This window comes from Amblyomma americanum, chromosome 6 (assembly GCF_052857255.1).
Source record: "Amblyomma americanum isolate KBUSLIRL-KWMA chromosome 6, ASM5285725v1, whole genome shotgun sequence".
NCBI classification, from domain to species: Eukaryota; Metazoa; Arthropoda; class Arachnida; order Ixodida; family Ixodidae; genus Amblyomma; species Amblyomma americanum.
The window spans coordinates 82,197,906-82,222,997 of record NC_135502.1 but is presented as its reverse complement, the minus strand read 5'-3'; the positions used below and the strand labels follow the sequence as shown (position 1 = coordinate 82,222,997).

Genomic DNA, 25,092 nt, shown 5'->3' with positions numbered 1-25,092 from the left:
GTGGAATCCATGTGCAAAGCTGAGTTAAGAAACCTATATTCGCTCATGACATTCTGATAGGAAAACCATACTCCCCTATCCCACATGAAGGCACAGGCAATGGATTATAGTTAACTGTACGGAGGAATAGCTGAGGCCAGCCGTTACGAATCTGGCTCCAATTTGGAGAGTTTGGATGGAACGTTGCAACTGGTCGCGCGTGGACGGGATAATGGCAAAGAAGAAATGCTTCAAGCTTAAAAAAACAGATCTTGACTAAATTATTAAATAAACGAGAAAATATGTCCAGTGTCGGAATAAAATGCCTCAGAATTACAAAACTTTCCTTAAAACTCAGCGATCATTCAATATAGCTAAGCTGATATAACGCATTACCGAGCACCGTCCATCCATCGAAAGGGGCGGCTGTAACCGCCAATCGTTGGCCGTAAATTACTGTCGGCGCAATGAATAAGAGGCAGCCCGCACGTGAACTTTCGAATGATACCAGAATAAAGCAGAAACTGCCACAGCTACAGAGCCCCATGAAAGTTGACCACGTATAGCCCTATAGGCTTATTATTTTAATTCGGAAGGCGAGGACACTCTCGTGGGGACAGCCAATTTCACTGCCTAAAAGGACTTTGGCGTAGGCCAGTTGGTATGACATCATGAAGACCAAAACCGCAAAACAGGACGGGACTAAGGCAGGCGACAACACAGGGCGGTGTTGTCGCCCTGTGTTGTCGCCTGCCTTAGTCGCGTCCTGTTTTGCGGTTTTGCTCTTCATGATTTCACTGCCTACTTTGCAATGGTTTTTATGGTTACATCGGGTTTGTCGCCCCAAAGCGACTCAGGCTATAAGGGACGCTGTAGTGAAGGGCTCCGGCTAATTTCGCCACGTGTTGTTTTTTAACGTGCATTGACATCGCACAGTGCACAGGCCTCCAGCATTTCGCCTCCATCGAAATGCGACCGCGCGGCCGGGATCAAACCCACGTATACTTCAGGTCAGCAGCCGAGCACCTAACCACCGAGGCACCGCGGCGGCTTGAAATAGCCTAGACTCTAGTCACTGTACAATCAGCTTTTAGTCGCTGGTTTGGTTATTTCAGGATGCTGCCAATTAAACGTTCACTGCATCTCAAAAGGGCAAGCAAGTCCATTTCACGTGAGCCACTGCACAGAAAAAGAAGCAGCGATCGCCGCGTGCTCCGCCGCTTTCGGGGGCAGCTTGCGCTGACAAATGGCTTCGAACAAAGAGCGAACCGCAAGACTACTACTTTGAGCGGCCACCGGGCCCTGCCCACGACCAGTCGGTGAGCGTCGTGCCTTGAGGAGACCGTCTCCCGTTGATCGACGTCGCAGCCCAATCTCCGCAGTGCGGGATGTACGAGTCGAGCGCCGAGTATGTCGTGGGGGGCCGACCCAAAGTCCGGAACACCAGTCGCGCCGCGGCTGGCACAAATACCATGCAGAGCATCAGGGCCCTCGTCGGCCAGCGAAAGTGGCAAGTCGTGATCGGCGTCTGCCTCGTCATGAGCGTAGTGGCGGTCGCGTTTCCCGCCACCGTGGGCCACTCCATGAAGCAGACGGCACACCGCCGCGCCGTGACGCGTGCCGTCTACACCGTCGCGCAAAACGAGCCAGCGGAAGAGCCGCGCGAGGTCTTCAATGCACCCATGGTCGACAAGAAGGCGCTAGCTGCGCACCGCCGTCCCACCAAGGCCAAAACGCGCAAGGCAACCACCAAGAAACGTAAGCACCCCCCACCACCGCCCCGGAAGAAGCCGCCAAAGGCAACCACCAAGAAACATAAGCGCGCCTCACCGCCGCCACGGAAGCCGCCAAAGATGGCGGAAGAGAAGGAACCGGAGGCGCCTGAGAAAGACGCGCCCCAGAAGGACCTGCCAGCCCAGGACGCTCCGGCGTCATCCGTCGTCGACGCTTCTCGGCCGTCGGTCGACAGTACGACGGAGAAGATGACCAGCAAGCCGGTCGAAACGGCAAAAATGGCGGCGCACAAACAGGAAGGTTCGCAGCCTGGCAACGAGTCCATCTTCCGGTTCTCAACTGTTCCTTTAATAAATGACAGCGCTAGCGGTGACCACAACGTCGAGGACATTAGGCTACCGAGAACAGTCAAGCCACTCGCGTACAAGCTGGTGCTAACGCCCATCTACGGAGAGCAGAGCATGTCCTTCAAGGGCAACGTCCGCATCACCCTCGAAGCCCTGGCGCCCACCAAGCTGATCCAGTTGCACTCCGCCAACCTGGTCATCAACCGTGCCAACCTTTCGCTCAACTTCGTCTCGACCGCGCCCGGCCCCGACATTCTGAGCATCCGCACCAACGACTACTCGCAGTTTCTGTACATTAACCTCGCGGAGGACCTTCTCACCGGAGACAAGTACGAGCTGCACATTCCGTTCACCACCGGGGCTCTGTACGACAATGGTTTCAACGTGAGGCGCTACCAGAGAGAAAGTGGTCCGCCAGTGTACGTAAGACGCGTTTTCACGTTCCAGCGCAATAGCAATCAAATTACTTCCGAAGACCTCTCGCATGTGGTAGAGAAGGCAGAGCTACAGGGACCTCGGCAGGCCCGCGACAACTGCTGTCAGGGAAGCGAGACGCGTGCTTACGATAGGCCTTGCACTTTGATCAGCGCAGATGGCAACGCGAAACAGCGATGATTGCGCACGTGGCCGCCGCGGTGGCTGAGTGGTTATGGCGCTCGTCTGCTGGCCCGAAAGACGCGGGTTCGATCCCGGCCGCGGCGGTCGAATTTCGAGGCAAAATTCTAGAGTCCCGTGTACTGTGCGATGTCAGTGCACGTTAAAGAACCCCAGGTGGTCGAAATTTCCGGAGCCCTTCACTACAGCGTTCCTCATAGCCTGAGTCGCTTTGGGACGTTAAACCCCCATAAATCAAATCAAAATCTTGATTGAGGACGTGAGGATAGCGTTCACGTCGAGCCCACCTCTCCGGAGCATCTATGACAAGCTCTTTGTCAAACACGTCTTTACTGCGTTTCCGGACGCACTTCGGTTCATTGGGCGCATGTGATATGCAGCCACTATGGAATTCGAACCCAGCGCGTGTAGCAGCGTTCCACGTTACCCATTCCGGGTTCGTAACGTGCCCCCCATTTTTCTTCCTTTCTCTGCTCAATACCTTAACGAGGGCCTTGGTTCTTGTAGTCTAGATTCCATAGGTAGCATAAGAGGGCTCCCGCAAAGCTTCCGGCCTAGCCGTTCGATCACCTACCACGTGACGCGATAATACAAGGCGTACTATACGTCAGCTGGAGTGAACGAGGGTGGCGCTCGTGGACTCTCAAGGTTAGGTTACACGCAGCATAAATCACTTTGAAAGTAGAAGATTCGAGAGCCGCCGCCATAGCTCAGTTGGTACAGAAGCGGATGCGAAATTCGGAGGTCGTGGGCTCAGATGCCACCGGCGGCATGAGGTTGCTTTTATTGAGGAAGCACTACTTCACGACGTCAAACCGGCTCGCCGGTTTGTGTGAAGCCGTCGGCGTAACCGGTGGGTGCGTTAACGGCAACCACCCACCGCCGATGGAATCCATGGTTACCATGACAGCCCGGGTATGGTTATCCCGCATTACACTACGTTGAATGTGTTTATTTATTTATTTCAATACCTTCAAGGCCCCTGGAGGCATTACAGAAGGGAGTGGAATGCATGAAAAATGTCTATATGTATGTAATTATAACACAGGAATTGCGGCAATACAGAGGGAAAAAATAGGAACAACAACAATAACGCGGTAAAATGCAGATTAGTGGGAGTAAACATATTCTTCGAGAGCAGATTTGAACCAAACAGAGTCGGTATTTGTGGCAATTCAGGTGGACAGGTAGTTTCATGCATTGGTTGTCTTTGGAATAAATGAGTGGAAATATGCGTTCATGCGACAAAAGGGGATGCCAACTTAATGAGGGTGATCTCTACGGGATGAAATGTATTAAGGTTCAGAGAGAAGCGCTTCTTTAAGATGGCGATTGTGATGATAAATTTGTTGAAAGAGAGATAAGCGAGACACTTTTCTTCGTAAGAAAAGAAGTGGAAGGTTCAAAGTAGCTTTCATGTTTTATACACTTGATAAACGAGAGTAGTTGTGAAGTACGAACCTTGCACAGCGATTTTGCACAGACTCCAACGTTTGAGTGTGACATTCGAGACCAGTATACTACACCGAGCATGCATATTCCAGTTTTGGGCGTACGAGTGATTTAAAGATTAGAAGTTTTAAAGAGGATGGTGCCATAGTAAAATTTCGGCTTAAATATCCAAGCACGCGATTTGCATTGCTTCAAATGAAGTTTATATGTGTTTGCCAGGACAGATTGTTAGTTATGTAACCACCTAGGTATTTTAAGACGTTACCTGTCCTAGGGTAAGGCCATCGATCTGGTAGTCAAAAAGGTCAGTGGAAACACGAGGCGGGTTCCGGGAAATTCGCATTGATTTACACTTATTAGGGTTAAGGCGCATGTTCCAGATGTTACACCAGTCGGATATGCTGTTAATGTCGGACTGAAGTTGGGCGGAGTCAGAGATAGAAGAAATCGTTCTGTAAATTACGCAGTCATCGCCGAACAATCTCATAGAAGAGTTTATGTGGTCAGGCAAAGTCATTAATGTAGACAAGGAAAAGTAATGGTCCCAGCACAGTACCCTGGGGTACGCCGGATTAAACTGGAGAAGGAAAAGAATTAGAGTTATTGGCATATACAGACTGTGTTCTGTTGAGAAGAAAATTTTGATCCATACTAAAAGGCTGGGATCAATGTTAAGCCTGCTAAGCTTCAAGCAAAGTAATTGATGGTTAACAAGATCAAACGCATTGGAGAAATTTAGAAATATGTTGTCGATGTAGGGTCCAGAGTCTATGGTAGCAAGAAGGTCATCAGGGAAAGATATGAGCTGTCTCACATGCAAACCATTTGGGAAACCCATGCTGATGTGGCGTAAATAATGAGTTATTTTCAAGGAAATTAACCAGGTTAGAATAGATTATATGTTCGAAGATTTTGAATGGAACGCTAGTTAAGGAAATTGGTCTATAGTTAGTGGTGAAAGCGCGTCACCGGACTTGAATAACGGTACAACCTTGCCCACCTTCCAATCGTTTGATATCACTGAACAATCCACATATTTAGTAAGCAGGTTAGAGAGGATTATGGATGAGTACACGTTAAGGCTGTAGCGCTCCTGGCGCTGGTTCTTCCTCGCCTTAGCTCCGACAAGGCCTTTGTTTGTGTCTCGTCGTCTGGTGTCACCTAATGTCACGGACAACCTGAGTCGAACCAGCCTACGGGTGGCTCTGTACAGCCGCCTGCCAGTGCAGGGGTGCATCACTTGGACCACTACACCAGCCATCGCTGAATCTCGCGTTACATAGTCGTAATCGTGCTGTGATTTTTTTTGTTACTTTTCTTGTGCGCGCTGTGTTTTGCTGTCGGAGGAGAAAAACACCTGGTCGTCGTTCTCGTAATTATTTTCACCGAACCCACGAAGATGTCCCTTCAATCATTACGCGGCGTAGTAATGTGAATTTGCACGTGCAACAGTATCGGTGTTTACAGCTATACATGCACGTAGACTCGCTAGAAGCCGCAAGTAGATCGCGCGTCTTTTTTTACCGTTGTTGTGTTTATTTTTCTAATAGACGACAGTGGGCCATCCTAACAACTCGTCAAGTGACGACACAAATGAGCCTGCATACTCTGAAGGCACAGGATTTTTTTTTATTGCAACAGTGTGCCTGCTTACATTAAGTATTATCAGAGGTAACGTCAACCCGGTCGCGGGGAGCAGAGCGCGAATATGCGAGCAATTTTCGGTGGCAGAAGCACTGAATACACGACGAGACAGTTTTATGTTGCAGAAATGTTCCGGTGGAGGTGCACCTTTCGACAGCGCCAGGTTCAAAAACATGCTTTTCCGCGCGTGCCCTGCTTGCACTGACTGTGAAATATACCGCGGGATGGGCGCTTCAGAGTCTTATACTCTAAGAAACTCCCAGAGTTTTCGCCACTTTGCAAGTTGAGAAATTGTCGAGGTTAGCTGCAACGCAACTAATCACTAATTTGTTATTTAAAAAAGGCGCACATTATGTACTTGTAATTGTGTTATTTGTGTTGCACTCTGAGGGGCTCCTTGCATGCTGGCGCTCGTCTCTCTCGCAGGTGGGTCTACGGTGCCAACTTCTTGCCTACCGAGGCCAGGCGCACCTTCCCCTGTTTCGACGAGCCGGGAATGAAGGCCCCCTTCACCATGGAGGTCATCCGGCCAAGCGACGTTCACACGCTTTCCAACATGCCCCTCGCCACGGTTTATCCCAAGTGAGCGCCTGTGCTAAGTCTCTTATGGTCGATAGAAAGAAGGTGATGAACAGCAGACGCTGGCAAAAGTGCCACAAGTGATATTTGCTGGCAGGACTCTAGATTAAACTTCGTGACATCTGCTGTTTCTGCACACTGCTCTACTGTCACGACATAATGGTTTCCCGCTGGTTCTGGGATGCATGTTGCCGCAGCCAGCATGGCCTTACCGTTCCTGCAAAAACCTCCTCACAATATTTCGTGGTTAGCAATGCTAAACCACCCGCAATTTTTTCTGTGGAATTGTACTCATACCTTTTTTCGTTCTTAGACGAGAAGAACACAAGGCCGACGTGTTCGTCACGTCTTTCCCTATGTCGACCTTCTCTGCTGGTGTCTTCATATCCGACTTCGTCTCCTACGGAAATGGCACGGTATGTTTTTTCTAGCAGCACTGCTGAGTGTCCGTCTTTAGGATCGAAATTGCGGTCATTTATAATACAGAGAAAGTCACACTTATTTTATCGTCATCATCATTACAATCGTCATCGGCCAGTTTACATTCACGCGAGGGAAAGTTATCTCCTGCGACGTCTCCTTTTAGCTCACTCCTTAATGAATGCTTTCTTTCATGAACTCTGCATAGCTTTCATACTAAAACAGGCAAAAAGTGCACACACATTTTTTTCTAATTACGCGCCGCATGGGAGCTAAGATGAATAATATTCTTCGTTATAAATCATCGTTACGAGTCATTATGGTACGTTCATTGTTTATGCGCAAAGTCAGAAGTTTCGAACTTTCGCTTTTTAAACCTTATTTGTTTACCGGGTGAATATATAGCATGTTCTTGTGTGCTATTTTGACATAGCTGGCAACTTCAAGTTGAATGTTCATCGCTTAAAAATTAACGCGCGCTTCCCAGTTTCTGTAACGGAGGGCTTTTTATTCCCAAGCTTCATCTGAGAGTGTTGGCAAACATGAAGCGAAAGGAAACATTTCAACACCCACTACCCGGCAATTGTCGGCCTATAGCTTCGTCGCACAAGGTTCTCTTTATTAACAAGACTAGTTGAGCAATACGACGAGAAATTCAATGTCGCTTGTAACTTATCAAGTCTGACTCATGGTTCTTCTTTTTGCCCTTCCGCTTTCCAGATGAAACTCTGGGCACGGCCTGGCGCTGCAAGGGATGTTGACTTCCTGCTTGAAATGGGCCCTAAGATACTGAAGTTCTATGAGGAGTATTTTGCGGCGCCGTATCAAGTGCCGAAGACAGGTGAGCATTGTGACAGCACAGACTAAGTCCTTAGTAGTGGCTTCTTGCTGTGCAATATTCAGACTCATTTTTCTGCAGACATCATCGCAATGGAGCATTACATCAGCGACATTCAGAACATGGGACTTCTGTACCTTCCGGAAGCAGTCGCCTTCTATGACGCCGAGGACTCTTCGGTGGCCAAGAGACAGAGCGTCATGCTGTCCCTGTGCCACGCGTTCTCTCACGAGGCAAGACAATCACCATTTCAAGCCTGCATGAACTATGGTTTCGTTTTGTAGCGATAGCTACATTACGGTAGCATTTCGAGCCTTCGGCGTGGCGGCGCCGTGGCGGTGGCGGCACTGCCACCCTGTGGCTGCGCCGCCACGCTGTCACGTGGTTGGTCACGTGGTGCGGAGCAGCTGCCGGCGGCGCGTCGCCGTGGCTGATCACCTGGTTCGTCACGTGACCAAGTTCCAATCGGCCCGCTGTAGCTATCGCGTCACTCCAGGTTTAACCAGAGCTAAACCATCGCCATTTTTTTCTTCTCTCACTGCATCAGGGTGTAGATATTAATAGGATTCTGAAATGCCGCAAAGAAGTGGGTACATAAGGATGTTCATTTGCTTCCCTTCATGCTGAGAGAAGCCAGCTAGGACAGCGCTTGCTAGTGAGGGCAGAATGGTGTCAAATAGCAGGGCGCATTTTTGGCAGGTACCACAGAGACTGCGATAAATAAGCAATTTTTTTTCTCGCACTGAGTGATTCCATCCTTCTTTCGTTACCATTCACTTTGTTGCAGCACCCATATGCTAGACCATAAATGGCCGCCGCAATAGGCGGTATTTCATCATTTTGCAAGTCGCGCGCACAGCCTTCGTCAAAACTTTCCGGACCAGCTAAGCAGTTTGGCGTACTAGTGGAACTCTTAGTAGTCCTTTGTGGCGAGACCATGAACTAGGCTGTGTAAGGTCTTGTAAAGCCTTGTAGTGCGGATCTTAGACCTTTCCCGGCACTCGTAAACTCCACCCATAAAAGCGGGAATAGAAGTGGTCCTACCCTTCACACGTTCGGACGGTTCAGAATGTAACACCCCCTGCACTGCACAGTCCCGGCGAGACAGTGTTGCGCCGAGAACTTGATCACGTCATTTTCATTTCGTCCAGCACTGTAGTTGTAGGCGGGCCTCGCGTCTCGCGATGATGTTATGACTTTATTACGATAACACTGTATACGTAAACAATGGTGTAGTGCTGCCTGAACAGTAGCTGGTCATCGTAAGCATGTGCACATAATGGCCCTTCAGAAACTGGAATCGTACGTGGCTCCAGTTTACCGCGTATACATTTCATATGGCGACCTTCCTTCACGGTGTATGCAGTGTGTTTCACCTCAGACTGACAGCAGTTTTCAAAACTAGGCTTTTTGAGTTATAACAGCGCTTTTTTGAGCATAGCATTGCCAGCGGCGAAGTGCATCAGAATACAACTAAGACATGCTGACTAGAAGGATGGCTATCTAATACTGAATGATTAACTTTTTTACTATTACTGTTAGGTTCCTTGTTTACCTCGCGGCCAGAAAGCGCTAGCCACGCCTGCGAGAACGTGTCGCACGTCGGCACATATGCCACGAGCTCTCTGCCGGCTCGCCACACCAGTTGGGCGCTGCGAAAGGAATTTAAATTGCGAATATTACGAGTGTTTTTAAAGATTGCTGAAAGTCTTAGGGGAAACACCCCATATGTCAGCTGGTATTGCACAGTCCTCAGAAGCACTGGACAGGGAGCACAGGCCTGTGTTCTTAGCAGCGTCCCTTTACAAAAACTTCGCTCATTGAGTGTACGCTTAAAAAAGAAAAAAAAAAGGAAAGCGGACATGTCCTCGAAACACCCTTCGTAGAGCTATAGCCTCAATAACTGAATGCACACTTTGTAAGGCATACAAAATGCGCACGTTTGTGTGGCGCTCGCATGCAGCGGGACGTATTTCTATTACCTCCATAGTCAGGAAAGCCGCATCTCTGTCCACGTGGGCAAAATTCTTCATTAAACGGGGCAATTCAGCCGTGAGTGCCCACATATTGTGGGACAAAAGATAACCTGCACTTTTCAACTTTCATGCACATATTTCCGTTGCGCTCGATACATGTTCTTGGAAGCTGTCGTTGGTGCGTTCTTTCGTGTTTTTACTTCGAAATTTATCAAGTGCATCTGTAACAAATTGTGAAGCAGTGAAGTGTTTAGGCCTTGTACGCGTACGTTATTAGCCCATTAACGCCCGACGTTCCATATATGATACAGTGCGCAAAAATGTGAATTATTTTAATTTCTGCCCGCATATCTGTTGAACGGCTGACATAGTTCAAGTAACGCTCTTCTCCAACATATTTATCAACTCAAGGCCAAAGTATAAGCGGCCAGAGATGCCTGAGGCCCAAAAAAAGATAAATTCATGAAAAAGCTGGCCCTAATGCAGAAAAGACTAAAATTTGTGGTCGTAAGGCTGCATTCACAGATAGAGCAGTTTTGAAGTTCGCACGTGAATTCCTGCATGCGTCTGCGTGTTAGCACGTAATTTTATGAACCTTAGGCACCCCGATATTACAAAAATGAGCTCAAATGAACTAATTTGTAATTACATTTTTCTTAATGAATCTCAGTTTTTGCATTTTTGCGGTCAAGGAACCATTAATAATGAAGTCCTGGAAATTCGTAGCTTTTATGGGACGTTTTCAATGGACGGGAATTAATGGGTTAACACGCACCTTGCCTCTTTCACGTTTCAGTGGTTCGGAAACCTGGTCTCTCCGGAGTGGTGGGACGACGTGTGGCTGATGGATGGATTCGCAACGTACTTCCAGTACCGCTGTCTGGAATTCTTCGACCAGTCAATCAAATCGGTAACGTCTGGCTTTTCAGATGTCCATTCTGCTGGTTCTTTGAAGCATAAAATGCTCTCAGCTCGCGATCTTGGCAGTCTTAGTCGAGCATCCGTCTCAAAGTCATGGCGAAGTTTTCGGCGGAACCACCGGCTCTTCAGTGCTGAAATTTCTGTCCGTATATATATCGAGTTAAAAAGTTCACCGGCACACTCAGCGGGGTTCAAGACTACTAATGTGCAGATCAAGGAGATAAGCCGCCTGACGCCACGGACCACTCGGCCATTGCCGCGACATTTGCGATGTATTGTAACAGCGTTATTGGCAGCAGAAAGAGTGCCGCTCCTTTCAGATAAATTTGCGTGCTGTTTTATTTATTGCGGTAGCCCTAAACTCTGCAATCTCAGATTTCGCTGATGGTTATCTGTCCGAAGCCTCTGGCAGGTGGAAACCTGCACACCGGGTTGTGGTACCCTACCAGCAAGATTCATGGCAAACTATGCAAAGAAATTTATGGCCGCGAGTGGGTTTTGAACTCACGGCAGCGCGAAGAGGTCAGCTTCGCTGGCCACTGCATTAGACCACTATGTCAACGCCGCAGCCGAACATCCCGCGGGTTCAACCGCCAGTCTCTCGCGCTCTGCTTTTAATGTGGTCGTCTTCGTCAACTTCCATCCGTGCACTATGTTTCCAGAACACACCGATATCGCACTGCCCTCTTAAACCGAGCCTCGAAACGAAACCGAAGCGAAAACTGAAGCGCGAGCGCAGAAAATTTACTTTTGACGTATCCACGCCAAATCGTAGCTCATTTTTTTCTTCTTGAAGTGATTTCACAAAAGGTTGAAAGGAACCTAGAGCGCAGGACGCTTAATTCCGCATTTCAAGGTAGAAGAACTGCAGAAGAAATTGTTTGCCGGTACTTGGTTGAATTACGGCTTTTTGTCTCTTCAACCATTTCTCAGCCAGCCGCGGCTGTATTCCTATAACTCTACGATTTCTGTGTTATCACGCGCTGCGAATATTTATGTGGGGCTTTCATTCATTGAACATCATAATTTTATTCAAGCGGCGGAGCTTAAAACTGCTCCCATTCTTTTCGCTTCTCCCTAGTACGACCTCATGATTGTCAACGAGATCGTCCCTGTGATGAAGCACGACATCATGAAGTACGCTCCGGCTGTGGTCACAAACGTCGACACTCAGTACAGGATCTACCAGTCCTTCAACGTCTTCAGTACTCAAAAGGTGCCACTTTCTTTGTTTTCAGAGCGAAAGCTCTACTTCGCTGGTTTGAACCAAAGTTTCGCTGCGTGTTGGCGGAGCCTCGAGCGGGGTAGCAGGTGGTTAGCAACGGCGTCCCTAGCAACCGGATCCGCATCTAGAAACAGGTTGTCGCTACGCCGAGCTCCGCGCTTCACCGCGGCGTAGCTCCGCTGGATCGCTAGACTAAGATAGTATATGGGCGTGTACCATTGAGTGGGTAACCATGACGATCTCCTAGTATAGTAGTGAGAATAATTAGTAGTAAACATAATGTCTACATGTAATACATTATTGGAAAGAGGAAGTTTAGCCTAATTAAATAGCACTGATTAGGCAGATTAAATACCTTAAATACCGTTATTAATCAGTTGATACGTACGTTCCTATAGCAACAGATAACTAAGTGCCAAACACGTGACGTGACTTTCGGCTTGACATTGAAAAAGAATTTAGCGAAATGTAAGAATAACAACAGGTGAACGTATGACGTCATATACGATATGACCCAATGTAAGCCGCGTGACTTAGCATGGCGTCAATGGGCGCGTTGAAAAAGCGCCTACCGAGGCTGCTTTCGCCACAGACGGCGGCGACATGGACGGGAATGAAGACGGAGTCGCTTCGACGAGCTCCGGTCCTGGTAGTTGTCCGGAACGCACTCAAGGTTACGGACACCAAGCCGCATCTAGCTGCCCTACACACCAGAACTTTCGCTCTCTAACCAGGTTCAACAGTAGTTAAACCGCAGCTAATTTCTTTGGCGTCTGTTTCTTTTTAAATTCCTATTTTCCTTCAATGCGCATGCCTCCTTGCTCTTCGTTCATCGATATGACGGCGCTGTCAAGCTTAATTTATCTATACAGGCGCAGATATCAATCCGTCATCGCGCGTATCGCATGACAGTCAGCTTTGATTAGGACATACACTTTATTGCGCACTAGGGTCAGCGGCTGAATTCATGCTGTGGCCTTAAGTATTGCGATTTCCGTACTATGCGACGTCATCGACCTTCACAGGTCAACTTGTGTTCCGGGCCATTGTTCGTTGCGAGTATAGCTGAAAAGTCAAAATCCACGGGGAAAATTAACGACGGGATAATGATACAATTTCTTCTCTGCCACTGTATTCAATTCTTCATGAAGTGTTCTCGTGCTGAACTCTCCAGGGGGGCCCTGAAGCGATTAATATTCTTACATTAAGTTCTGCACGTAAGGCGTCCTTACGTCAACTTCCTGATGCCTGAACAGTTTGGTTTCACTAAAAGAAAAAGTTTGTACGACAGGGGCAGCTTGACTAAGTGTACATCGACAGGGCGAGAGATAGGATTCTCCAAAACAATGGGCACGTGCGAAAGCGCGTACAAAACTGCTACAAGGGGTGGTAAACCAGAATGAGTACGCCCAACAACTTGCGGATATAGAAAAGGAGGCAACGTGAAGTCGAAAGTGTTTGATGTCCCGATGTGTTTAGTTCTGTTGAGGTTCATTGGGGACTCAACGCCAGGAGCTGTTTTTGTATTGAATAAAATAGAAACTGGTAGCTACAAATAAAGGCAGGATTAGCTATGTGCTGCCGTGCTAACAACGATTCATGATGTGACTACGGTGTTAACAGGCAGCCATAAAAGCGACAAAAAAACGAAAGGTAGGCCAAGAAAGAGGACAAAAAATCTTTGAGGTACCTAATGACTTAATGTCTACTGGGCTTTTTACTGCTCGAATGCGTTTAAACGGCATTCATTTAAATACGCGACTTAATATTTAAGGCAACCTTGTCAACCTAAAGGGACGTAAGGTAGTTAATGTTCAATAGTAAGTACGTAAATTGTTGTTCACTAGCACACGATCTTTTATTTTCTCCGTAGACTAGTCGCTTCGTTTTTTATGCATTAGCATAACGAGCTCGTCGGTCCAAACGGTGGCATGGCACATCACACTGGGTTGGGGTGTGAAAAAAGCAACAACAGACACTGAGAAAGAAACTGAGCGCGTTGGATTGGAGCCTGCGGTGGCGCGAATCAATCAAGCGTTCCTGGTTGCTGCATTAGACCACTAAGCCATCTGCGCAGCCTGCCATCTCCGCCGCCTACAATCTCGCATGTTAAACTGCCGGTCTCTCGCACTGTGTTTCGGGATCACGCAGGCATGTAGCAAATCATAATAAACGACGGGAGGTTTGAACCAACAAATTAAGTTATCATTGGTGTGCATTAACTCTATACAGTTGCAAAGAGAAGTGAGCCAGGTGCTCAGCGTCTGTGAATTTGTTTGTACGCACTTATTTGAAGGTTTGTATTACGGCTGTTTTATATTATTGTCGTACCCGATTGAGATGTCCTCGTGCGCCACTTCGTCGTAATGACTGGTATGTCGTTGGAGCAATATTTTGCCACAAGACCGCACCAGTTAGTACGCCAGCGAAACAAAAAAAAAAAAGAAGGAAACAAACATCTATAGCCTACTTGGCTTTTTTGTGTTTTGTAGGCCCCTGATTGGTGGTAACCAAGGCTGTCCGTTGCATGGGCTCCTTATTTTAGGCTGCTACCCTTGTTACAAGGCATTACAAAATTATGCATTGCTTGTAAGATGGAGCGGTCTTCTTTGTGACCGTGCACGTATTTGCTTTGTTGAACTGAGCCCTTGATTAGTTTTTTTTTTCATCTTTTTGAATAGGCTGTCGCGCTCCTGCGCATGCTGGATATGGCCGTTGGAGAAGCCGCGTTTAAGAATGGCGTACACGTAAGTTGTGAGCTTTCTGGCATTTGTGAGCGAATACTTGCTATACTTGCTTCCTTTTGCTAGCTTTAGGCTCGTGATTGCTTCGCGAGGTACTAGTGCCTTGGCAATAAGTAACAGCAAATATCAACACATTAAATTTAATCCTTAACTATTTCGCCGAATGAAACATATGGGGAGTTGTTGCAGAGCCCTTGCTTTGTTCTAAAGGCACTGGGACGCCCAAAACAGTAATTGTTATAGTCATTTGCAAATTCTGCGTGAGAACAATAAAAAGGAGAAAGCACGTATGAATGAAGTGCACCCTTTTTAAGCATTGCTGAAAAACTTCTATTTTCTTGCGGTTACTTGCTTCTTACTTTTTATAGCAATGCCTGTTCAGGGCGCGTTTAATTTCCTGTTCTGCAACGTTGGCGTTTGCATTGGCGTAACACCACGCCACAGTGATCGGCAAGCTGGATTTGGCATCTTGCATGACGTCAGTGCAACATGCCAGGCTGAGTGGTCATCATGTAGTGGCGACGCCACTGCAGCCAGCCATGGAAATGCATTATGCTAAGTGACCCGCAAACAGGGACGTCATATCATACAGTATGGTAACGTCACGCACAGTCTGCTAGAAAAGACAAATAATAAAGAATGAACGATATTTTGTTTATCAACGCGAACAATTGTCACTGAATCTCGCGTTACAACGTGATAATTGTCCTATAATTTTTTTTTGTATTTCAGAACATTCTCGAAAGAAGAATGTTCGGCAACGCGACGTCAGAGTTCGTCTGGGAGGCATTTACGCAGGTAACTTCATAGAGAAATAGTCACCGCTGGAACAACGTTTTATGGGTTAGAACCTTGCTGATGTTCAGAACATTTTTTTCGAGCTAGATTCCAGCTTAGTACATTTCATAAATATTTAGTTTGAAATAGACGAACATTGCTTTCAGTCACCTGGATACAAGAGGCGAGCTAACAGCGGAATCATCCGGCCTGATAGAAAATATTTGCTTTTTGTAAAAGTTAATATGGTAAGGGGTAGAGCGAAACCAATTTCGCGAAAGAACTTACTGCATTCGAGTGCGTAAGCAGTCGTTTGAATATGCGTGATGCGACAGCGCATAGTTGTAACGAAAATCTCGCCTGCGGTCATTTTTTTTCTGTTTTTAGTAGACATAACTTTTGCACGAAATTGTTATTGCTGCTATTATACTTTCACTTTCGCCTATGATTGAGTTTTGACGATCCATGATTTCGATTATCTGTACATGAACCTCTACTGAAACCAGAAATTTGAATAAAAAGCAATAGGCATATTTTTCAATATTGTGGCATCTGTCTTCAGTTATATTAGCGGGTCTCCTTCCTTGAATCTTAAACTTACAAATGAATTCCGTAAAGGGCACATTTTTTTTTCGAAAATGATGCCAAAAATCATCATTTAGCACCCGGGCTGCCATCTGTCAGTGAACAAAAAAATGCCTTGAATTGGTCTTACTCGCCTTAAACCGGGCAAGGAGGGTCAGAAATATGACAGGCTGGACCTGTCATGAGCCAGAAGTAAGTCTGGTTATGACGAGGCTATAGGTCGTCTAAGTCCGCTTGGGGGTTAAGGACATGCAAAAAAATGCTCATGTAAGAACGCGTACGCACCCGTGGATGAATGTGTTCAGCACAGATGTATCAGTGGAAAACTTGTAGGATAACTTGCCACTTCATTGTTCGCGCTCTCATGTTTCTGAGTGTTTTTCGCCTTCGACTTGCTCAGGCGCAACCGAAGAAGCGGCCGCTGAACGTGAAGAAAGTGATGGAGCCGTGGGTGACCCAGCCCGGATTCCCCATCCTCAACGTGAACCGCGTGTACGACGAAAACGCAGCGACGCTCGTCCAGAGCAGGTTTGCTCTCGAAGCCGAGGAGCGGGAGTCGAGGTGAGGGCGCAGCCTCGTGCTCATGTGCTAGGCTGGCCACACTTATTTTTCTTTATTTCTTTATTTCTTTTCTCACTTTCCTAAGTCCTTAACGAACGTGGTTTTTGCTCTTTTGCACGGCTGCTGCAGATACACGTGGCCGATTCCAATCACCATGGTGTCTTCCGAAGATCGGTTGTTTTCAAGTACCATGCCAGTCGTCTGGCTCTTTGACAAGGAAGGTGGGTTTCGAGCAGTTGTGCAAGCAAACGACTGGCAGTGCTTACATGGCCTTGTACCCAAATTTTCTGGCTTTTCTGGCTTTTCATCATATTTAACAACTCAGCTTCTCTTATAATGATACATTATCGTTTCTTGTTTATAATCTCTAAGTGGTTGTCTCGAGAAGTTATGGTCAGTACTCCCAAACCAATGAGTGCCCTAGCATATAGCTGTCCTACTTTCGAGATAACGTTCACGTGCGCTCTTTTTGGGTCACTTAGAAAGGAAGCATTCTTTTTGGAGCCGCTCCTTTCAGCCTTCCTTCTCAATGACGACCACCAAAATCAATTCGCATTTCACTTACGTGTTCCTATTTTTTCGCTCTGATTTTTTTTTTAACGGAGAAGTCGGGAGCATAAATATACGAATAATCTCAGCATCAGGGCGGCTATCACTTAATGCGGCATGCTGTAGTGGCTTAGTGGCTACGGCCTTCGAATGGTGCGCACAAATTAGGGGGTACGATCCTGGATGCGGAGACCGGATTTTGATGTGGCGAAAATGTAGAAACTCAGACTTTGTGGAGGTTGAAACTCTCCTGGCGGTCGAAATTTAGAACCGTCCACCATACGGCATGGCTTCTAACCCACTGTATTGTTTTGAAGCATACGTAAGAGCTCGTTGACTGTCACGATGCGCACGCCTATGTTTTCCAGGACAATTGGAGAACCTGCCCAGCGCACAGCACTGGATTCTCATCAACAGCAAGTTTGCATCCTACTACAAAGTGAACTACGACGCCCACAACTGGGACCTGATTGTTCGCCAGCTTCTCTGGAACCACACGGTAAAGCTCAGCTTATATGACCCTCTCGTGCGAATAGTCTTTGAGACCCTTTAGCGCTTCAGATGTGCGTAATATATAGACGAAGGTAGGGTAGAGATAGAGAGAGATGTGCATGGCTATTTATTTCACGTTTATTTTTTCCTCTTCAGTACATCGACCCACTCAACCGCGCCCAAATTCAGAATGACCTCTTCGACTTGGCGAAGTACGTCACTGCATCGGTTTTCTTTCTGAAGTGCCATACTTTACTGTCTAGACGAGCTCATCGCTGCTCACCTCTCTCCTTGCCGGTTGTTGTTGCAGGGCCGGCTTGGTGAATTACACGGTCGCTTTGGAGGCCACGAAGTACCTACTCCGGGAACAGGACTACATCCCATGGAAGGCGGCGTTCGAGAAGATGAAGGACGTCGGGGTCCGACTGCAGACGACCGAGTCGTACTCGAGATGGAAGGTGCGCAGCTTCCGGTCATACAGTCGCTCTCGGTCGTTGTTGAGGTACAGCGGTGAAGATAAAATGCGTGTTAGCCTTGATTTCAGTTACTTCGCTTTCCACATTCTAATCGGAGAGGGCAGAGGGAGAGACGGGGGTTAGCTCTCGTGTGTTTTCGCAGTAAGACACAACTCGGAACACTGTTGCACGGAATGAATGACCGAATGACCAGTTCGCGATATTATTTCCGCCATCTCAGCTTTTCTTCGAAATAACATGGCTAGAGAAGAAGGAAGCGAGAGGAAACTTCTTGAGAAGTAACGTGGCTGCTGGCTGCATCTACTTTTTCCCGTTTGTGCCGAGAGTTTTAATGTGTTAGAATTAGAACCCCCTATTTGAGGAGAAAGTGTGCAGTGCTGGTGTGTGGCGTGTATCACCTCGGGGAGAGGAGGCAAAGTAGAAAGAGGAAGGTTCGAGAGAGAGAGATGGATGGAAAGAGTAGGGAGAAAGTGGAAAGAGCGAGCGAGGAGGGCGTGTCGGTAGGAGGCGACGGGTGGCGATAGGATACCACGGTCGCCAAGCAGTGTGTCACTGTGTGGAGAGAATGGCGAGGGGATACGGCGTGTCACACGGTGATTGATGGACTGGCTCACGCCACCTGCCACCGTCAGAAAGGAACACTAATGCTAACGCATGCTGTGGTGCATGAATAACACTGGTCATCTGTGGCTTTTTTTTCTTTTGCAAAGCAGCTCCTCTTGAACAGTGGTCACTAAGCCAATCTCCAAATGAAGGTGACAGGAATTATTTTGACAGTGATTCTAGCTCACCTGCTGTTATTCTTTTACTTACTGTGAATATCCAGGGTATTCATCCTCCTTTTGCTTGCGATATTCTGCGCAGGGATACATGTCGTCCTTACTGAGCGCCAACTTCGCGAACATTTCATGGGATGGCAACGAGACGTCGCTTCTCTCAGCGTAAGAAAGACAATAGTATCATGACCTCTTCTTTATACGCTGCGCTATGCACGCACTCTGCTTTGAAACGCGCGCAACCACGTTGCTGCTGCAGAGAACTCGAGTCGGAACTGGCCTTCCTGACGTGCTTCTACGGTTACCAGCCGTGCATAGACAAGGCCATGGAGATGTTCAGGGAGGTCAAAGACAACACGCCCATGGGCGACGAGTAAGCACAGCGATGTCACGGCGTACTTCTCGGTTATGTAGTGATTGTCGTGGGGTGGGTGGGCAACCATCTAACTATAGTAGTGGGCTGCGGAGGTGGGTGGTGCTTCTGGAGGATGGGGGCTTCACTGACTGAGGCTTTACACACCACCATTTTAATGGGATGTCACTCGTACTGCTAAGGCAGTAAAACGACCATGTGCTGTGCGATGTCAGAGCACGTTAAAGAACACCAGCTGGTACAAATTGATCCAGAGCTCCCGCTATGATGTACCTCGTAGCTCATGTGTCGCTTCAGGACGTTAAACCTCACTATTTACAACTTTTTAAAAAGAAAAAACTGGTGGGGGGGGGGGGGCACTTTGATGATCTAAACTGCGTGAAGCGAAAGCCTTTCCACGCGACTTTGGCAGCTACTGTTGCTGCCTCTCTGAATTATCATTAATTAATTACTAATTACTAACTCCGGCGTTTTTTCCGTCCAATTTGTGTTTTTTTCACTTTGCTGTGATGACTTCCGGTGGATGTAATGTCACACCGTTTTCGACGCAATTTTTTCACATTTTGGGCTATAATTAGTCAACTAATTACACTAAAGTCATCAAACGTGGCTTATAGGTTCGTTTTTTTATCCTTTGTCTGATGCAACCAGTCTTTTTCTCCCATCTTTATTAGTTCCCGAGTTAGTTCACTATGCTGTGACGACTTCCGGTGGATGTGACGTCCCACCGTTCCCGTGGCTGTATCGACGGCCGCGCTGTTTCGACGCAATTTTGAGATTTTTGGCTATAATTAATTAACTAATTACGCTACAGGCATCAAACTTCATTTTTAACTTCTCTATCCAGAGCAACTATATTTTCTCCGATCTTATTAGTTACCACTAAACAAAGCGTCACGGGCGGACACGATCGGTGGCCGCGAGCATGAGTCATTAAAGGCTTTCGCCTTAAAAATTCCTACTCAGCAATTGCGAAGCACCCGATATATGTAGCTATAGGGCCTACTGAATGTCTCCAGAGATGGCTTGTCTTCTCAGAGGTAATGTATTCACAGAATGTCTACACTTTTCATATCCATGATTCAATAAATAACTTCTTTCGGACTATATCGCTAAGTTCAACTTATTCAAGACAGAAAAAAAAAACCACCCTCATTGTTAAAGCCCTTCGGTTTGTCTGAGAAATATTATACGGTAATTATGTTTCCCGTGCACTTCTAAAATTATTAAATTCACGAATGTGCTAATGCTTAGAGCCGCCTTCTAAACCTGCTCACAAACACGCCTTGCACGCAGCATGCCGTCCCACCTTCGGTACACCGTGTTCTGCGAGGCGGTGAAGAATGGTGGCGAGAAGAACTGGAAGTTCCTGTGGGACCGGTTGCAGGAGGCTGACGACTTTTCCGAGCGAGCGGACATCATCAAGGCCCTCAGCTGCTCGCGCAGCCCAGAATTGCTTGGAAAGTAAGCGTTGCGGGGCCTGGCCGAGCGAGCCGTGTGCGTTTTCTTTCTCGTTATAGTTATTTACAACGCTCTAATCCCCCTTAAAGTCAGCATGCGCAAACAGAGGTAAATTACCGTATCGGGAGCACACAAGTTAAAATGCTCCTGTCCTAAAGTAATTTTCTATGGCCATGTGCTTACTTGTCATTACAGAAATTTGAGCTTTTATCGCCACAGTGAATGCGGTGTCTGAGACGAGTGATGCACAATAATGCGAGTTCGTGCATGTTGCGCTGTAGGCGCAGCGGCGCTGCGAAGCGTATGTATGCATTCTACGTGAGTATGATGTCGGCGACGAACGCTCTCGGGATTTTGCGCACGAACGCGCCTCACGACAAGATGCTAAAATACATGCTAATACATTTCGCACACCATAAAACACTTGTAACCCTCAAAAAACAAACACAATCATTACACACTCATGCGTGGCAGATTTCAGTGTCAGGTCTGAGGAGGAAAAGCGCTCACGCACCTCTGTTTTTTCACGGAATAACAGCAAAGCACAATGAGTACCAGGCAGCACTGATCAGCAGCATTTGCCATTAATTTTTTCACGATGCGACTGCGCATACGCGAGCCTATGGCGGAACACACACTGGTAGGGTAAACAAATCGGCAGCTGCAGCGCTCGTTGAGTTACATGTTCGTGCTAGCCGACTGACGTCAGCCGACGCCAACACCTTGCGTAACGACTAAACGCTGCAACACCCAACATACAAAAAAGGCGGCCTCTAAGTTTAATCGCGTATCTAACATGGTGTCGACATGTAATGGAGCTGTTTATAAAATCGGGTTTGGGCATCAATTGTCGGTTTTGCAACAGGCGTCGAACCCAAAGGACTAGCAATCTATGACGTCGCTTATGCTTTTGCATATTATGTCCAGCAGCGACAGCGGTGTGTTTGCCTTGAAATCTTCGCAAATTCACCGTGAAGTGAGCGTTACACAGGTTACAGCTGCTGCTGGGACTGCTCAGCACGCCCATGACACTGTTAGGCAATGCCGCTCATACCATATTGATCTCCTTGGTAATCGCACGGAGAAGGGCAATGCATCTGACATATGCACTCCGCACTCGATCTCTGTGGCGATGACGACGAGGCCGCAAACCCGATGCATAGAAAAGGCTGCATGCCACAACGCCGAAGGGGACGGCAGTATACCACTAATAGCGACAATTTACAGGTGCTGGTGAGAGCACGAAGGTGAATCTGAGGGGGACAGGATACTGTGCAAAGCGTGGTTCGGTAGGCTTCGGGAACTGCCGCTGTATTAACGTAGCGACTATTAAGCGTAGAGCAGGTGACTGCGCCGTGCCAAGCAGCACACATAGCTGCCAACTTCCAGGAGCAGCAGAGGTGAAATAGCCTGCTTTCTTAACGCCCACGCTGCAATATTTTCATATCAGCCATACTGTGTGACTCCACCCATAAATCTGATGTTTCTGTCCCGAAAAAAAAAAATGCAGCAGGTATGGCTGGCCAAGTGCTGGCACTTGTTTTAAGAAGTATAGAACTTGCTGCCACACGTCGTCTCATTCAGTGGTAAACACGTTTGCCATCTTTTTCGCGTGTTTGTGGGCTACTACTGCCAACTTTCTGCTGCATTACATTCTAGAAGCGAATAAAATGCGGCTTCGGATGTACTATGGGCAAAGGAATTTTTCGACCACTTCAAAGGGGAATCGCGGAAAAATTCCTCTTCGCACCTCACGCTTTGTAACAAGAAGCTATTCAGAATGACAGATAACAGCTAACGTCAGGGCTCTACAGCGGATCATCTGTGCCCCGCGGTTACTTCAAATCTCCACAGATTGAGGCGAACACTGCAGTAGCAGTACTTTTCGGTCTATAGAGCGTTGGTATTCCATGAATTATGCAGAATTTCCCAGTGTGATCGGGGGTCACGCATGCTTTGGGCTTGTTAGAGACTGAGGGGCTCTTGAGTGAGCTGACTCTATCAGCGCTGCAGGTCCCTTCTACGAATAACGTTGTCGGACTTGGTTATGAAGGAAACTGTACAGGGGGTTTATTTACATTATTACAAGATTTAGGAACCCATTGGAGGGTGATGGAGGAAAGTCGGAGGATCTGAGAAGACCCGAAGATTATCGAGCATTCATGGGTCACTGCACTCGTCGTCCGGTTTTAAAAGGGTCCGGTCCCTAGGATTCCCCAGGTTCGAGAAGGCCTTCGCCAGGTTGGGCGTGGCCTAAAACTTGCGCTGTCGTACACACACACACACACACACACACACACACACACACACACACACACACACACACACACACACACACACACACACACACACACACACACACACACACACACACACACACACACACACACACACGCACACGCACACACACACACACACACACACACACATAGGGACACGCCCCCGTCACATTTCTCGCCGGAGAGAGAGAGGGTGCCGCTGGACCCCCCCCCCCCCCCCCCCCCCCTCCCAAAGAGAGTGTTGCCTTCGCGTCCGAACGAGACTTCTCACGCTGTTAAGCCGGACACGTCTTCCGGGAAGTCCGAATGGGTGAGGCGCCTGTGAGCCGGCACAGTTGAATGGGTGAGCCACTCCTGCGCGGGTTGGCGGTCGCTAACTGCCTCCGGGAACAATGTTGTTTACAAACGGCGGCAGAGTCCTTCGTCTCGATTCCAATAACCCAAGCGGGGACAGGCCGTGGGAACGAAGATCTTTATCGCCGTGCAGGGACCCTGGCTGCAGCTGTCCCGGGCCGACTACGCAGTTAAACCAGACGGGCTGTCGCCAGAATCCTTACAGGCTCTACTATTTTGACAGCAATGCTCGCATATACATGCCAGTGCAGGCTACACCTAAGTTCCACATTGCATGCCTAGCCTAAAGGAAGCAATATGCTCATGCGCATCTGTTACGGCCGCTAGTATTTTCTTATATGTCTGTTCTTTTCTGTGAACCATAAAACCTAACATTGCTCACACTAAATACGTAGTTTCTTTGAGGTCCAAAAAAAGGCTTAACGTGGCGGTGTGTTGTAGAAGCAGTTACATGACAGATGCGACGTAACAAAAGTCCTTGGGTCTTAGTTACCGACAAAAATATAATGTCCTCAAAGTCGAATGCATGGAGCCTGAAACTGAGATTGACTGTCTAGGCTTGGGTGTACGAAGACCCTACCCCATACTGACCGAACATGTTAACCGTGACACACTTCGGCCAAGCTGTCCTTCTACAATCAAAATCACGCCGTCATCACCATCGAGTACGAGAGAATAAATCCGCCGTTATGGCGACTTTTCACCTTGGCTGTGTACCAGCACTTGTGGAGAAAGCCAAGTGCATGTAGCAGTGCCGTTTCTTCCGTAATATTTAGTACCTATCCACCCTGCGCAGCTACCTGAAGTCTGTGGTGCAGCCTGATGATGTGATCCGGCACGAAGACGTCCCCAGTCTCCTCACGTCTTTCTCGGACAACGTCGAGGGCAGGCCTGTGGCCTTTAAGTTCATCAACAACGAGTGGGGATCCATTCACAAGAAGTGAGCTGTTTTCGCGTGCACTTGTCCCTAGTGGTTTGTTTGGAAGATACTTGACCCTGATGTGAACCTTAATAGTAGAAGTGCAGCTATTCTAAATTTCTGCTCACGTTATGAGCAGGCCAAGCGAGCATGCTTTACTTACGCCGTTTTTTAGCTCTCTTTATCTACCCTACGGTGCAATAGATAAGAGGGTATAACAGACGGCCTACTAATACCATAGCCTTTTCGCCGCGTGTAGAACATGTCAGCTGGTCACCCAGGAACGCTCAAAATCTTACGTGATCTCTATATCTTAATTTTAATTTTCTGTCTTTGATCATAGTTATTTCCTCGCTGCGTGCCTGACTACTCATGAAGCAGTTACCGCGCTGAAAACATAAAAGAAGAAAAATCTTCAGCGAATACAAAAGCCCCCCCATCATCGATTATTGACTTCGCAATAGAAATTGTTCCAGCATTATCATCAAGCGCAATTCATCATCACACGCTTCAGACAATCGGAATAAGGGTGGACGTCTGCAACGTAAACACAAGTGAGGTAGTTATCTCTATGCTGCTAACTCACCTCTTGATCGCAGGTTCCGCCAGATGCCAGAGGCTCTCTTACAAATCGAAGAGTCGCTCATAGAGTCAGCGAGTGAATCATCAGATGTAGAAATGGTAAGTACTTCGTCTCCAAGTTATTCCCACACTGCATCGCATGGTTACGGTGTCGGCAACGACGTGCCGTCGACATAAAACAAAAAACATCTTCGATTCTTAAACGCCCTCCGAAAATATCACTTTTTCAGTTGACATCCTTCTACAAGCGCAACAAGAAGTCCACGATGGTCCCAGAATGGCGCTACAAGCAGGTCCAAGAAGAACGGAAGCTTGACGACGCGTGGAAGTCCAAGTTCTATCCCGTAGTCAAGCACTGGTTGGACGAGATAGAGCTGCCGGCGGTGTAACCTTGGTTGTCGACGGAATAAAATGAACAAGTGTGCAAATGACAG

General features: G+C 47.6%; 1 protein-coding gene across 1 annotated transcript; it reads left to right on the top strand.

Annotated features, from left to right (window-relative positions):
• The first annotated feature begins 1,176 nt into the window (after positions 1–1,176).
• Positions 1,177–25,091, top strand: LOC144093796 (aminopeptidase N-like). Its single transcript, XM_077627499.1, has 20 exons — positions 1,177–2,479; positions 6,198–6,353; positions 6,664–6,766; positions 7,491–7,611; positions 7,690–7,841; positions 10,381–10,494; positions 11,587–11,721; positions 14,412–14,477; positions 15,207–15,272; positions 16,237–16,397; positions 16,527–16,618; positions 17,315–17,445; positions 17,595–17,650; positions 17,749–17,896; positions 18,779–18,855; positions 18,950–19,063; positions 20,360–20,527; positions 23,954–24,097; positions 24,676–24,757; positions 24,889–25,091. The coding sequence occupies exons 1-20, from the start codon at positions 1,368–1,370 to the stop codon at positions 25,045–25,047; spliced, it is 3,357 nt and encodes a 1,118-aa protein (XP_077483625.1). The 5' UTR covers positions 1,177–1,367; the 3' UTR covers positions 25,048–25,091.
• Position 25,092: the final 1 nt, after the last annotated feature.